General features: G+C 42.9%; 1 protein-coding gene across 1 annotated transcript; it reads left to right on the forward strand.

Moving 5' to 3' along the window:
• Positions 1-2,839, forward strand: LOC128460678 (growth hormone secretagogue receptor type 1; the record flags this gene model as incomplete). Its single annotated transcript, XM_053445930.1, is given in 4 exon segments — positions 1-38; positions 968-1,131; positions 1,253-1,706; positions 2,508-2,839. Coding segments are annotated over 4 exon segments (973 nt in total), but the record flags the coding sequence as incomplete, so codon positions are not given.
• Between the last annotated feature and the right edge of the window lie 13,676 nt (positions 2,840-16,515).

Genomic DNA, 16,515 nt, shown 5'->3' on the forward strand with positions numbered 1-16,515 from the left:
CCCGGAGGGGGTATCAATGTCTGAATGCTTCTTGTTTGGTGGGTACAGAACAATGGTGATGATACTGTAGACGATTTTAAAATGATACAGCCAGTTACTGTTATTATTATTAGTTATAAAAATATAAAAAACTATTTCAACCTTTACCTGAAGGACAGAAAACTCAAACATTTTCCTCTTAGAACTAGTTAAACAATTTATGAAATTATCACAAAGAAAAACTGAGTTGAGATGATTCTACAGTAAAAACAAAGCAGCTGCTTAGCTTAGCATAAAGACAGGTTTATCCTCTTACCATGATTTTGTCAATATTCAATGAACACATTCTCCTCCCAGCACCTTTAAATATCACCAATTAAAACTTATATATTGTTTTATAAACGTATGCACAGAAGCATTTTAATAGATTTTAAATCACACCACATATTGAACTGCCCAGTTGCTCCCGTCTGTTTCCAGTGAACATGATGAATAACCTCTGCAACATTTTAACTGAAACTGTAAAAACAAACGCGAAAATAAATAAAAGTTCTGGAGGAAAAGTGAGAGTTATAAAATAAATAGTAAATATGTGTGTGTGTGTGTGTGTGTGTTTAGATTTATTTTATTAAAATGAATAAGCAGAACTTGGCCAGAATGTTATAAATGTTATATAGTTATAAATAACAGTAAAATATCCCTCCTGTCTTATTATTTGATTATTATCCTATTGATAGGATCACTGGGGCTGAAAATGTTGCTGAGCTATGTAGAAAACATTTAGAGGATATTTTTACCTGAGTCCATGTTGTTTCTTTCATAGAAATTTAGGAAAAAACTGAAAAAACATCTTCTTGTGCCAGTTATCATGAGAACAAATTATTTGTGAATGTTTTTACCCATTTTCCATTGTGGACTGAACATGTGAAAATTTGTGATTCTAATGAAAATCAATAATCAATATTTCATGTTCCACTGTGTGTGACAGTGATTCTGGTTTCACTGATGCTCTTCGGCCTTCTTGGAAACACACTGACCCTTCTGGTGGTTTGGCTTCGCCCACACATGAGAAGCTCCACTGACCTCTACCTGAGCAGCATGGCTGTTAGTGACCTGCTGAATCTCCTGCTGCTGCCTCTGGATATATATAAGGTGCACTCACATATATCCTATAATACTTATATACTTATACACCTTTGTGTGTCAGTTCAGTGTGATTTGTCCAGATACTCATGGTTTGGCTGAGGTGAAATAAATGGATGGTCTCTTCCAGCTCATGATAGGGTTAGGAGTCTTCGCCTGTAAGCTGACCTCATTCCTCTCAGAGTGCTGCTACTACTGCACCATCCTCCACATCACCTTTCTCTCTCTGGAGAGGTACCTGGCTGTCTGCTGGCCAATCACCTCCAAGACGCTGGTGACACATCGCAGAACCAGGGCTGTGATTGGCTGCCTCTGGCTGGGAGCGGCTGTCAGTGCAGCCCCATTGTTGGTCATGATTGAAGTGGAACATGAGAGAAAGGAGGATGAAATCGGAATTTGCATATTATCAGAGTACTCACACTCCTCTGGCCTCATGTTGGTCGCGTTCATTATCTACAACCTGTACTTCCTGGTACCCCTGTGCATCCTGGGACTGGTCTTCATCCTGATTGGACGGACCCTGAGGCTCCGTCCACAAAGCAGCCTTAAAGACAAGAGTCACCAACACACAGTCAAGATGCTGGGTGAGAAACACAATCTAACACACACACCCTAAGGTTCTGAATTTAGCTTTTACTAAACACAACTGACAAAGGCTGATGAACAGGTTTAATACTTTGTCTTCATCTCGTCTTGCACATCTGGAGCCAGAGACGGAGCTGTATCATCCAATAGATAATCAAAACTAAATTGACCAGAAAAAGAACTCACTAGTTTTATAAGAACCTCATAAAATGACAGAAACCATCGTTGAGAATATATTAGATGTGTGTTTTGACTTTTTGGATTGGTCCATGTCCCGCCTGTTACCATCAAGAAGGCAGGCAAGGTTTAGGATCTTCAGCCAGCCACCAGGGGGCAATCAAGATGCTTTGGCTTAACTGTTGGGGAGCAGTCATGTCGTCCATCTTTATTTCCAGCTGTGGGTCAATTTAGGGGCTGAGTAGAAAGACTCCTACAGATGCCTCCTTTCATACCAGAGAAAGCTCTGATGAGTGAATCCTTCCAGGTCCAACATGTCCCAGGACTCATTGCACTTTGGTGACGAACCCTATAAGCTCAACTAACGGCTCACATGTTAAAAACCAAGGGGCATTAAGCTTTGCTGTGTCCAATTTAAGGACAGGACAACCTTCTCCTCTGTGGACCAGACGGTCTCATTTAGTTCCAGTCTTCACTGTCTACCCTGGTGTCCTCTGAAGGTTGCAGCCCCTGAACTGAGACACAGCTCTCTTGTTTAACAGTGTGAGAAATGTATTCTATCACCTGCAGATATTGATGATTCTCATGTCCACTTCCTGTGTCCTTCTCCTCATGTCCATCAGGAGTGATCTTCTTGGCCTTCGTCCTGTGCTGGCTGCCCTACATCGTCTGTCAGACCATGTTGTATGTTGCTTTCACAGCCGGTCTTGACAGTGCACACAACATACTGACTAATACATTCATGTTTTGTTTCGTGATCGCCTGGGCCCTCTCCCGTCTCAGCTCTGGCATCAACCCTCTGGTGTACTACATGATGTCCGCCAGGTACAGACAAGCTGTGCGTAGCCTCGTGCGCCTGCAGTGTCTCACACCGTCTCACGGACTGAGCACAACGCTCTCATCAGGACACTCCACAACCACACTGCTAACAGACAGCTAACCCTGCTAACAGACAGCTAACCCTGCTAGGACACTGCTAACACAGAGCTAACCCTGCTAACATAGCCAATACACAGCCAACAAACAGCCAACACAATGCTAGCACACAGCTAACCCTGCTACCCCAGCTAATACACAGCTAACCCTGCAAGGACACTGCTAACACACAGGTAACCCTGCTAGGATACTGCTAACACAGAGCTAACCCTGCTAGGACACTGCTAACAAACAGCTAACCCTGCTAACACTGCTAACAAACAGCTAACCCTGCTAACACTGCTAATACACAGCTTACCCTGCTAGGACACTGCTAACACACAGCTAACCCTGCTAGGATACTGCTAACAAACTGCTAACCCTGCTAACACTGCTAACAAACAGTTAACCCTGCTAACACTGCTAATACACAGCTAACCCTGCTAGGACACTGCTAACACACAGCTAACCCTGCTAACACTGATAATACACAGCTAACCCTGCTAGGATACTGCTAACACACAGCTAACCCTGCTAGGATACTGCTAACACACAGCTAACCCTGCTAGGATACTGCTAACACACAGCTAACCCTGCTAGGACATTGGTAACACACAGCTAACCCTGCTAACTGAGCTAGCAGCAGGTATTTACTGATTTTCTGTCCCAGTAACATTCAGACACTTCTACAATCTACCCAGGGTGGGCGGGGGCCTTACCTGGCCTCATATTGGTTAGTTTAAGGCAAGTCCAGTGATGAGTCATACATACAAACATCACACCATTTAAATCTAACTTTAAAAAAAGTTGAGTATGAAAACTCGTTGAGTTGAGTATGTTTATGAAAAACCTGCATATGACTTAATACTTCTTAATACTACATGTGTTGTGTTTAAGTGGATTCACTGAAGTTTATAAAAAACATGTTCTGATTAGTTATCTTACTCTTGTGATCAAAAACCTTCATCTGAAGCTCAATTCTGAGACTGTTCTGTAAAGAGTTTTCTAATAATCAATAAAAATACAAACTTCTGTTTAAGCCCCGCCCACTTCCGGGTACAGATATGGATAATTTTCCCTTTTCCATTGTTTCTACGTTTCTTTTCTTTGATGGATATTCTGTGTTCAGGAAGATTATTGGTGCATTATTGTAGTCTTGAGACTACTGTATTGGATCATAGCTTTCATTTTAATTTGAGCAACCCTTGATTTAATTTACTAAATCAGTTTACTGTGGGATAATGTGATTTCACAATGCAATACACTGGATTGAAATATGTTTTTATGTTGTGTTTTTTATTAGACTTACTACAATTTATATGATTAAAATTGATATTTGAATATTTCCTGTATGTCAGTGGTGTACAGTCTGTATTCAAAGTACCACATCCACCCAACCTGAGATCCCAGATGTGTTCCCAAATCAAATTGTGTTCTGTCGGCCTTTTGTCCGAGCTGGGTATTAGTAAAAAGTAATTTCCCCTGCTCAGTCATGGCTCCACTATGCCTGTGAGGTGTGTGTGTTATTTTTTTATTTTTTTCTCCTACAGCTGTCAAACTGCATCCCGGCTTTTTAAACCAGACGACAGCCGAGCGTGACCGTAAACCCAGAGGAAGTTACACAACACACAACAACTGTAACCATATCCAAGTATTCTGTCCTGCATGGACATTGTCATTATCATTTTTACCAGTTAGAAACTGTAAGAAATACCCACATTGGATTCAATTTACAGGATTGATTTACATTCATGAAGTTAAATCAGCCGATTATTCCAACATTAAAGATATAAGTATTTCAAACACAAATGATATGGACTTGGAATCAGGCATAATAAATTAAAAAGGGATATATCCCAGGGCTAAAAATGTGAGGTTGACTTTCCTGAATTGTGAAAGTGACCACCGTATGCACACGCAAAACGCTGGTGCAGTTCAGTTAAATATCCTATTTAAATGCATGGGGCTGCACACTAGATGGAAACGGTGCAGAGTTGAGTCGAGGTATGCAGAAATGAGAGGATCTGGGGTGAGCTGAGAATCTGCGGATAACTTCACGTTGGATGACTGCATTTTCTGTGACAATTGCTCCTCCTTTCTCCTGCCACCTGTTATTTGAATTTCAAATGAAACAACTGCTCTGTCCTCTGAGGTCACTCTCCTGCAGGGGGGGGGGGGGGGTCTATAAACGAAAACATATAGTGAAGGTTTCTCTTGTTGAGAACACCTGAAAGAAAAGGAAATGATATTTGAATAATACATGTCTGCACTGCTGACACAATTATCATTATCCCACTGATTGAACTCAGGTTCTGTTCAGTGAGTCGACCAGCCTGCTGTCAACAGATAGCAAATTAATTTTTTTTACTCACTAAACCTTAACTGAACCGAAATGGCAATAAATGACCAAAAAAAAGCTTAAAAGGAGATATTGTGTTTTTTTGCAGTTTCTCTCTTTCCTCTTTTTTGTGTGAAAGTTCTGCAAAGTTAAAAACCTGGTAAAGTTCGTGGTAAAGGTTGCTCCTCTCCCTACGGAAGACTTTTGCGAAATGTCCGACTCGCAGCAAGCCTGACACGCCCCCTAACATTTCTTAGGATAGAGGTCAAGATGGTGATCATCCCTTGTAAGTGTGAAGGTCTTCTTCCAGACCCATTGGCTGCAGTGTTCTGCCGTGTGTGATGGTCTGATCCACAGATCTGTGAGCAACCTGATGCTGGATGTTGGGAGAAACCACTGCGGCCAACCTCCACAGGGCAAACTACTCCTACTACTACTACAGATCCAGGTAAAGCAGAGCCAATTACCACATCATGTGCTGGAAGCAGCTGGCCAATCACAACAGAGTGTGTCAGCTGGCTAATCAGAGCAGACTGGGCTTCATGGGTTCGGGGGGGGGCCTTAAAGAGACAGGAGTGAAATAACTAACCTTGAAGACAGAGGCTGAACAGATGTGGTCCAGCAATGGACTGCATTAGGAATGTGATGTGTTTTTTTTAACATTAGAGCATTTGAACCTTCTTGAGTAATCACCCAAAATAAAACGATTAACTTAAATATAGTATAATAATTAAGAAGCTAAGTGGAGTGGTATTTACACACGAGCCTTAGCATCAAGAAGACTTTGCTAAGTCTGTGTTTAAATCACATTGTGTGATGTTAAATAGCTACAGATTGGAGAGCAGCTCAATAGCTTTAACAACAGTTAATTAAACCAATAAAGCCCGGCTGACTTTTAGCATTGAGTCAACATGCGTCTGCTTGTCTGAACGGCCTCGACCGATCGCTTTGCCCCGAGGCCGTGAGTGATTCACCTTCATCTGCTGAACATCCAGCACAAAGAGCCTCTTGGAGTTGTTTTCCACTCGTGTGACAGCATCTGTGTGGAGCTGCTGAACGTTTCTTCCTGCAGCTTAAAACAAGGGCCTTGATATAATAACTGCTTTGTTAAGGAATATACGCTCGTTCTCTGATGTTTTAGAGCTTTAATCAGGTCTGATCCTCATTATCTGTTGCTGGAGGTCTCTGTCCACATGATCTTTTGGAGTTTAGCCTTGAGCTTAGCCACAAAATATTCCGGCAAAGGCGAATCATGAAGCAGGTGTTTTGTGATGATGTCTATTAGATTTGTATTTGCATTTCAAACTTCCTCAAACAGTGCAAAGCGAATGCACCGTGGTAGACGTAGTGGGAGGCCGTCGTAATGCGACTGTCTGTTAGAATGAATCTAATTTGGCTTATTCTCATATTAAACCGTATAATGTTAGAAAACAGCTCCTCACAAAATTAAATCATTTCTTATTTGAAAGTACTGCACAACAAGAAAGTGGTGCTCGGGTGTAAAATCCTGAAAGTAAATCATTGCTATATTGATTTGAATTATATCAGCACCAAATCGAATCTATAATTTTAATCTCTACTTATACCACAGCATTTAAAGCAGTGAAATGCTTTGACTGTGAAGTGAAACTTTAAGAATTTAGCGCGGTTCTGAATTTCACTGTATAAAATTACAGTTCATTCAAGCTGATGTGATTCGTAGACCATCAAATCACAACGTTCATTATCTCAGGGAGCATTCAGCCACCCAGCAGTTCCTACTACAGCAAATGCTTTGTTTTAGTTATTTCTTGGGGATGCACGCTTGTAATGGCAATAACTTCAAATCCTTCCTGATATTTGTGGCGATCTCTTGACCTTTTCTACAGTTTTATTTAACGGCAGCACAAACATTTCCACAAATATCCTTTAAACAAAAATGATAAAACGTTCTCTGCACACCTGGAAATGTGTCAGCGCCTCAAAGGGAAGCAGAACTCGAGATTAAATATTGAACTCCTTGGCGGTTAATGTAATGGAAGCAGTTTTGGAATGGATGAATAATTAGCAGTTCTACCTGATACATCAAGGAGCAGTGAGCTGACAGGTCCTTCACTTCCCTCACAGGTCCGAAGATGTGCAATACGATGGCCTTAAAAAAATAATCTAAAATTTAACGGATACATTCTGCAGTATACAGAAATGAAAACTGCCTTGTATTTTTCCACCTCTGTAACTTTTGGTGTCATTGTGTTTTTTATCCTTTATATTTTTATTCTCTAATATTCTTTATTCTATTGTAAAACCAGAATTTCCCCCCATGGGGATTAAAACAGGATCATCTTATCTTATCTTATCTTACACACTGGTATTCATCCCTCTGTTCAGCTTCTGTTAAAAGGCCTGTCGGTCTGGACACAGCAGATTCCACAAACAGGGTAAACACATATTGCCGTGTTGGACTCGCTCTACTTCCTGCACCACAACTTGTTTCCTCAGTACCCGGAGGAATCATCGGACCAAGGTCAGGATTCTTGTGGCGAGCTTGTTTCCACTGAGGGGTCTGGAGAGATTTGTCCTCTTGGGTACAATGCGCCGCTGATCCCGGCCGCCTGATTGGCTCGTGTCTCTCCGACTCCGCCGCCTCCGACTCCGAAGCAGATGCTCGTCGTTTGTTTTCGTCAGTGGCGCCGTCGGAGAAGGTCAAGGAGGGTGAGCGGATCATGCTTGGCACAAAGTCTGTATCCACACTATTAAACCCCCCGAGCTGTGGAGACTAATCACCACCACAGAACGCCACGTGTCACGTCTGCGCTGCCTCATTTTGTCAACCCCCCCCCCCCCCTCCCGATACACAAACAGCCCTCAGATCTGGCAGACACACAGTCACAGTAATGTGACAGGGGATGTTAGGGGACTTTATCCTAGCTTGGGATTTAATGAGTCTCTTGATATCCCCCAGGGAGACCGAGACATATCAAATGTCTCTAATGAGTTCCTTAATTGAGGAACACTTGTATCACTCACTAATAGGACAGGGACAAAATATGTCTGAGCTCCAATGTCATCCGATGCAGAGATAGGTGAAATGAGTCAAACCAGCTCCAAAACAAGCTGAGGCATAAATAAAGCAGAAATAAATCCACCCCCCCCTCCTCCGTCCTTGGCTGGAGGTGCAACCGAACAAATGGAACAATGTGTAATTAACAGAGTAACGGGAGATCACAGATTAAAGAGCAATCAGATTAGAACCAGGTACGTTTTGAAACACTGTCCACAGGTTTTAAGGTTTTAACAAAAACCTTCACCTTCACAAATAAAGTCAATATTTTCATAACCGAGACAAAGCAAGCGAGCAACTAGGAAAGAAAATGTCTCCTATTGCAAATTTGATAAATTTAGTTTTTACGAAAAATGGAAAGTCCTGTTTCATATGTAGCCCAGATGTGAAAGTACAACTCAGTATAACAGCCACTTAAAGGGAAAAGGGAATTTAGATTTTGAGAATATATGTGGAATATTATTATAATTTAAAAAAGTAAAAGTTGTGATTTTTGGCTACCAATCGTGTAAATCAAGTCTTTTACATGCTTTTCAATGACAAATGAATCTTGTCAAGTTATACTCTAGTATTTACAAATTAAACAATATACTCAGTAGCCTATCAGGACTTCACTGTCAGGAAATATTTGGTCTTGGTTGACGAAGATTATTGTTAGTTACATCTGCACTTTATTCAAATAACTATACATTCTTCTTTATTCTCGTTATATTTAAACTTTATCTCCTTAAATCCTGATTTCTATTTCCATCAGATTATGACTTTTTTCATTAACCACTCTTGTGACAATAGGACGATAGAGACTTTGAGACGTTACCGTCCTGCAGAGCGATCCTTGTGTCCCTGCTATTGATCAACTCCCTAATCAATCCACCAGGGAGGTTTTAAGGTTTGTTTTTGTGCAGTGGTGGAAAAAAAACAGCTTCTTATCAGCACCTGCACCGGGCGTCACCATCTCCAGACATCAGGGTGGCAGAGTAAGATTCAGCCTTTCAATATATTAATTCATGCTTTAGGTGCTACGGGGACAGGACGACCTCTCCTCACCTCCCACAGGATAAAAGCACCGTGCTCTTCAAAGAACTCACCGAGAATGAGTTGTTTCACATGGAGTCGAAAAGTGGAACACGTAGCAGGAGGCGGGAACCCGATCTCCTGTGAGTTATATGTCCTAGCAACTGTTTGGCACTTGGAAAATATGGTTTTGAATAAGAAAAAATTCTCATTTAAATGTTTATGTGTGTTTTTCTGTACACTTTGTGCTCTTCAGCTGCCTCCCCCCCCCAGGATGAACATGTCGATGCTTCAAAAACACACAACGGAGGGAAACTGGAACTCGGAAAAGGCTGAAGACAATCATGAGTGGGAATTCAAAGTGAAAAACGTGTTTACAGAAGAAATAACACGGTTGGCGCTGGGAGTGGAGCATTGTTTAACTTTGTGAAAAGTCGTGTTGGGGGGAGAAGAGCCCCCCCCCCCCCCCCCCTACACGACTTTTGCTGTAGGTATTTCTGCTGCCATTAAACACACACATCAATCACACACGGCACAGATGTGGACCGTGATGAATAGACTCCAGACGGGATGTGGCGACGAAAAAAAAAAAAGAAGCTCGACACGGAAACTTGAACGATTGTGACAGCTGAGAGCGAGAGAAGGAAAACAGTGATTTTGTTTCCAGCTGCAGTCTGAATGTCCCACTTCCTCTGAGGGAGTTTTATCTCGAACGGCTCTTACAGTTAATTTATTCAGTTTTTCGGGCAAAGCGAGGAAAAAGAAGCGAAAATGCCGCAGAGCCACGAGCCAATCGGCATCCTCTTCTTTGTCTTAATATTCATCCTCATTTGCATAATGCCATTTTTGGATTCGAGATTATTTCACACACAGAAAAACCAATTTCAAAAAGGCTCAGTCATGTCACTTCCTTGTGTAGTCAGAGTGGTCATCCAACTGTGTAATTGGACGTTTTAAAGTGCTAAGCAAGTTGGTGACGAGAGTCGGCCGACGCATTAAAGTTGAGTGACAGCTGAATACCGGAGGAATGTGGCCGTCACTGTCCGGCACTTAACTCCGGCGCACAGTTGAAAATCCCTGGTTAATGCAGATTATGTCAACTTGTCCCTTAAACACTTGCAGATGATGAATAACATTAACGTGAGTTTGTTGTAAAATCGTTCTTCGAAGATCTTATTTCTTTTATTTGTGTTTATTATCTCCGTGTCCTGCAGGGATCTCTGCTAAGGAGATTAGCGGCTGAGAATCAGTTAGAGTTTAACCACGACTACAGAATGACAGTTCATTTAAATGGGGGAAATTGCTGGTGGGATTTTCTGCAGGAGTGCCGGGTTAATACTGTTTTTGTGATAGCGGCTGACAGGAAGCCTTTTGGGACTGTGACCTTTTCTTTTCACAGAGGTCATGCGCTTTATTTTTTTTCCTATTTACTTAGCGTCAATACATACAGCTCCGGTTTGGCCGTTGTCACAGGGGGAGACATTTTAAAATCCCAACGGGAGGAACAACCGCTGATGCTCTGAAATCACAGATAATCAAACGACGGGCGTCAAAAACCCAGCGTGACGAGTCCCGGCAGCACTTAGCGGCTGAAAGCCTCACAGCAGAGATCCACGTCGTTTATATTTACTTCACAATGTGACCGATTATGATAATTTAGTGAAAGGATAATGGTACGTCTGGAGGGAACGACTGTAAGGTAAGATGGACCACGTGTCTCCACTTCCTCCTGATGTCCAGAGATGAAGCTGAAATATCAAACAAACGCTGCCGTCGTGCTCAGATCACGACAGAAACTTTATTCTTATTTCCAGCCGATGTTCCATCTGCTAACATGGAGGAGGAAGGTTTCATGACCTATACTAAAGCCGGTCCACCAGGGGGCGATCAAGACGCTTTGGATTCACTTTTGTGCAGCCGTCCTGTCGTCCATCTCCATATACAGTCTATGGTCCCATGTACCAACATGGAGGAGCTATACTGCAGCCACCAGGGGGCGATCAAGACGCCTTGGCTTCTATTTTGGGAAGCCATCATGTTGTCCATCTTTATATGATGGTGATGATGATGCAGATCCATTTCACAACATCACACGTAAAACAAAAACACAGAGACAAATATATATAATACAAAAACACTGTGGCTTCACTTCACAGAGCCGTTGTGTCGTCCATCTTTATATACAGTCCATGGTCCCATCTACTAACATGGAGGAGGTGGGTTCTAGGAGCTGTACTGCAGCCAGCCACCTGGGGGCGATCCAGACACCATCTTTATTTACAGTCTATGGTTTTACCTTCTTCTTCCCTTTCACGCCCACCGTGCTCGTCGGTTTAAAACTCGCTCTCACCTCGACCGCATCATATTTCTATTAGTTAATGAGAACATCTGTCGGGCAAGAATACAGAATAAAGATCATGTTCCGAGGATCAAACTTTCAGCGCTCAGGAAAGACCCGACCCGGCCGATAAATAACCGGCTCAACTACAGACATCACACCATTACTGTAAGTACATTACAGCACTTCCTGGGCAGGGATCAGATGGCAGCTCCTATATCTTCTGCTTTTCAGTGGTCAGTGCTTTTGGCAGCGCGGCTCCCCAGCACTCACCTATAACATCGGGGCAGGCCTTCGAGGGGCGAGGATTTACTGTGGGAGGGAGAGGGATAACCACAACCCCCCCCCCCCCCACGTCCTGCTTCACCGAGCCGAGGGACCGACGCGCCGCACAAAAACCGCTACAGGCTGAAGTTTGGGACATTTTAATAAACAAGAATTTTGAAAACCCTCAATCAAACGCCAAGATGTAATCAGAACGACTCCATTTTTCCCCTTTTTGCTGCGGCTGCACCTTCATCCCCTCCGCTCCATCCAATGTTACCATCCCCCCCCCCCCCCCCCCCCGGTCTCTTTCAATCCTCTGACATTCTGTAATACCATATCGAGTATTGGGAATTAGAGTGAAGATAAAAGCCCAATCAGTCATCCATGTTCCACTCTCATTCACGCAGCAGAATACATTATATAAATCACATACATTTGAATTATTCCCGTTTCACTGGTTCAATATTTAATTTTAGGGGTGGTGGGGGGGGGGGGGGGGGGTACTTGGCAGAAGGTTGCTTTATCCCCTTGACAGAGTTTTATGATGTTCGACGAGCGGATGTGCTTTGAAATCATTGTTTCACAGTCAAACAGGGGAAAAGAGGACATTTCAAAAGGGGGGGGGGGGGGGGTAATTATTACATGACCTATGAACTTTGACTTTTCCAGACAAACGTTGAAAGAAAGATTAACTCATCGCAGTTCCGCTTTTTTTTTTTTGCTTTCCAAGATGCATTATGCCGCAGAATAATTGCTGCTAGCTGGTCGCCCCGGCTTATGTTCCTCCTCATTTCAAAAGCATGTCTGTAATTAGACTTTATTTAAAATTAGCTCCAGTCTGTCTATTTAAACGGGGTAACAGAGCAGAGCATGAATCCCCCCCCCCCCCGCCTTCACCCTGGCAGAGCAGCTGGTCCGGCAGATATTAGCTCCTTTAGAGCGCTGACCACTTCACCAAGCCTGATAGTGTAAGACTGAAAATTGGATATGGTCACTAAGGGACAAGCGGACTGAGGAAATCTGAATTACTCCTCATTTGTGTTTGATTTAAAAAAAAAAAAAATCTCCATCGGTCTTTAAAAGGCCGGCATTGGACTCAATAAGAAGATTAAAAGCAAATATAGTTTTGTCCAACCGGGGGCCTCGGGGTAAGAGCGATTCACTTTCACGTCGGCTTTAAGTCTAAAGATTTCTCTGTCAGGCCTCGATGCTGCTGTGGCTTACCGGGGGATTTAAGTGTCTTTCTGGCAGAAGATCTTTTAACCAAACACGCTCTGTGCTACTTGGAATCAACGTTCAAGTGTAAGTCGTGGGATGAGGAAGAAGCAGAATCGTGCAAGAAGTTGTGAACCTAGAATGAAATCACGTATTTGAGTCACGCAACACGTTAATCCAGATAGTGGAATTTCTTAAATAAAAAAAATTTAAGTTAAACAAGCAAACTTTCTTTTTTTGTGTTTTTCTAGATGAATTATATATTTTTTTTAAACTCAACAATCAGAATCAGAAAGTATTTATTGCCAAGTAGGTTTACACCTACAAGGAATTTGCTCTGGTTATTGGTGCATAACAATGAACATAGAAACATAAAAAACATAAAAACACAATAAATACAACACACATAAGAAAAGCAATAAAAAGAAACAATTTATATTTATTCACTATTTATTTCTTATTTACTCCCTTTTTCTAGTATTTATACAAAGTAACATTTATTTAGACATAAACATATCTAAATAAAATATATATAAAAGATAAAAGATATAAAAAGTGAAGTAAAAAGTGAAATGCAAAATGCAAAACAGTGAAGACTGTCAGATTGCAATATGCAATGTAATGCAGTATAATATAATATAATATAATGTGTTAATTTAACACATCCTTGAGGTGTGGGGGTGGAATAAAAGTCAGAGTCAGGTGGGGGTCCCGGGCCTTGTTGATAAGACCAACAATGATAGACTGCTAACTATCCACATTGTGAGGTGTAGCTGAGGCTCCCTCTGTCCTCTGTGCTGAGCTCGTCCAGCTGCAGTCCTGTCTCTGTCCATCTTAACGTGTCAGCGATGTCAAGGAGCTTTGGACGTCTGCCGGGGAACAAATGGCGAGCGGGTGAAAAAAAAAGTGGAGAGAGATGTCACAACAGGCGGCCGGACGGATCCCAACATAAGCCACAACAGCTTAGGACGGCTGGGGCTACACCGGCTCCTGGCAGGGAAGTGTTCACCACTGAGACGTGCGCCCTGGGAGGCAGTCGAGGATTGGACTACCCTGTCATTGGGTTGACGACTGACCCGCGTCCCTCAAGTCCCCCGCCGTCACCGCAATGACAATTTCACGCCATGAGCTTCCTCTGCTACCTGGCTCACAGAATCCCAATGAGTTGACAAATAGCGAGGATGATGTCTGGGAAGATGCTGCGGCAGGTGAGAGAGTCACGCACGGCGCCTCCGAGGATCCATCACGCGAAGGAGGAAACTGGACGTGTCAACTCGTGTTACACTGGTTTGACAAGATGGTTTCTTTCTAGTTTAAAGGATGTGATGCTTTTTGTGTGTGATACTTCTTTTTGTGTATGTAAAAGGTCTACAAGGAGTAAATGGAGCTCCTCACCCCCGGGACACGCTGCCCCCTGAAAATTATAAAACAATATCATATTATTATATAACATTGTGATCCTGAATATGAGCTAAAAGTGTCTCCTTATTCTGTCCAGGTATTGTTGTTATTAATCTAGAAAGTGAGGTAGTTTGTGTTTCCTTCTATTCTCTGCTCCTCGGTTATGAACTGAGCTAAATCAGATTTTTCAGCAAATGGAAAAATTCAGTGTTTTTCCAAAGATGGGTTGAAAGAAAAGAGAAATAAATAAAAGCCGTGAAAGGAGTCGGTAGATCGAGTTTATTCAAACGATAAGTACAGGGACCGGTTCTGCCGAGGAAAAATCCAAAACAAACTCTTCGGCTTTCTCCCGGTGAGTCTTTTTCCTTTTGTTCCAGCCCCTGTGTCTGGATAGCACAGCTCTGATAGTCTGTGACAATCACCTCCTCCGTGGTTTCATCTGGGAGACGCCTTCCAACGCCGAGCAATCAGTTTCCAGCTAATTGCTGGACGGCGCCATCACGTTCTTCCACTTTGCTGAGCACGTTAATTGTCTTAAAGAACCGAGGGAAGGTGCATCTTCCTGTCTGAGCAGTTTTACTTTCCTGAGACAAAAAAAAAAGAAAAGAGAGAAAGCATTGCATTGACATTACGTGCTCTGTGTTTCCTCTGTCAGCCGCAACAGGCGCTTAATTGGCCGCACGTCAGAAGGACAATGATCCCGAGCCCAAGTTGCTTCAGAAGATTATAAACTGTGTGCTTGCAATCCAGCAGAACGTAATTGGGTGCTTAAAAAGTTAATAACTTTTGAATAAAAGTGCCCGTCAGCCTTTTTTTGCACATCACATGTAATCTGTGACCCGGGCTCCAGAAGCTTGCATGTTAATGACGACTGCGGGGATTTAATTAAACCATTTCCCTCCACGACTGGTTTGTTTGACTTCACGTTTCAAATCCAGTCCGACTTCATTTCTCAGACGGTGTAATCGGAATAGTGCCTTCGAGATTCTGAATTAAATTAAAATGCTTGTTTGTCTTTGAGGAATCGTCCGATGCCCCGGTCGGAGTTCACAACTGAGACACAACAGAGGAAACTAGGGATGCACCGATTTATCGGCCGAACATCGGTAGCGGCCGATATTCGCCTCGTTTACTGATATCGGCTTATCGGTAATAAACTTGACTTTCACCGATATCATTGGCCGATGTTCATATTTGTTGTAAAACCGCTGGGCACGTGCAGCGGCTGGGGGAGCAGTCCCTCCGTCGCCCTCCTCTCCGCGCCGCCGCAGGCTCAGTGTGCGGCACCCGGAGGTCCTCATCCGGTGGCACCTCACGGCGCCGGCGCGGAAGGCGGGGAGGGGACTGGGTACGGCGGTCAGCGGCGGCCACTCTGGACGTGTGTCGGGCCCTTCTCGCGGATCACCTCAGCTACGGCGACCGCTGGGGGAACCCTCCGGCTGGCGCCTAGCAGCTGACTGAGAACTGGTGCGGACCAGGGGAATCCGACTGTTTAATTAAAACAAGCATCGCGAAGGGCCACGGTGGGTGTTGACGCGATGTGATTTCTGCCCGACACTCAAAACAGGTAAAACTGAGGAGGGCTTGTTAAGTTATCTTGACTCACGCAGTGTAACTTGGCGTAAAAAGTATTGTTTAAGTACTTTATTCTCATGTGCACCGGCTCTATTCATCCGTCTCATGCACAGGTAACAAGGGAATTGACAACATACGTCATACACACAGAAGCCGTAACACATCTAATAAACGGGCAATACTGCTACCGTAAATCAATGAGAAGAGCGTTCTCTATAATGATACTTTAACAGGGCTGTTTTAGACAGGGTAAAAAGGTGCTGTTTTAAATGATCCTTGTGGTATTTTGACCTAAATATGTTACAGACATTTCATTAAGATCCCAAGGAACCATTTCAACTTGCGGAAAAATGGGCATAATATGTCTCTGTTAAATAAAGTTTAGTTAAATCAAAGATTGTTTCCTAAATCTGATTCAATGTGTGCTCATTAAAATATAAGAGTGATGAAGGGCTGACATTTTTTTAAATAGTGCTTTCTAAAAACAAAACGGGTGAATGAATAACAACAAAAAGAAAATAAACAAAT

This window comes from Pleuronectes platessa, chromosome 2 (genome assembly GCF_947347685.1).
Source record: "Pleuronectes platessa chromosome 2, fPlePla1.1, whole genome shotgun sequence".
Lineage (NCBI taxonomy): Eukaryota > Metazoa > Chordata > Actinopteri > Pleuronectiformes > Pleuronectidae > Pleuronectes > Pleuronectes platessa.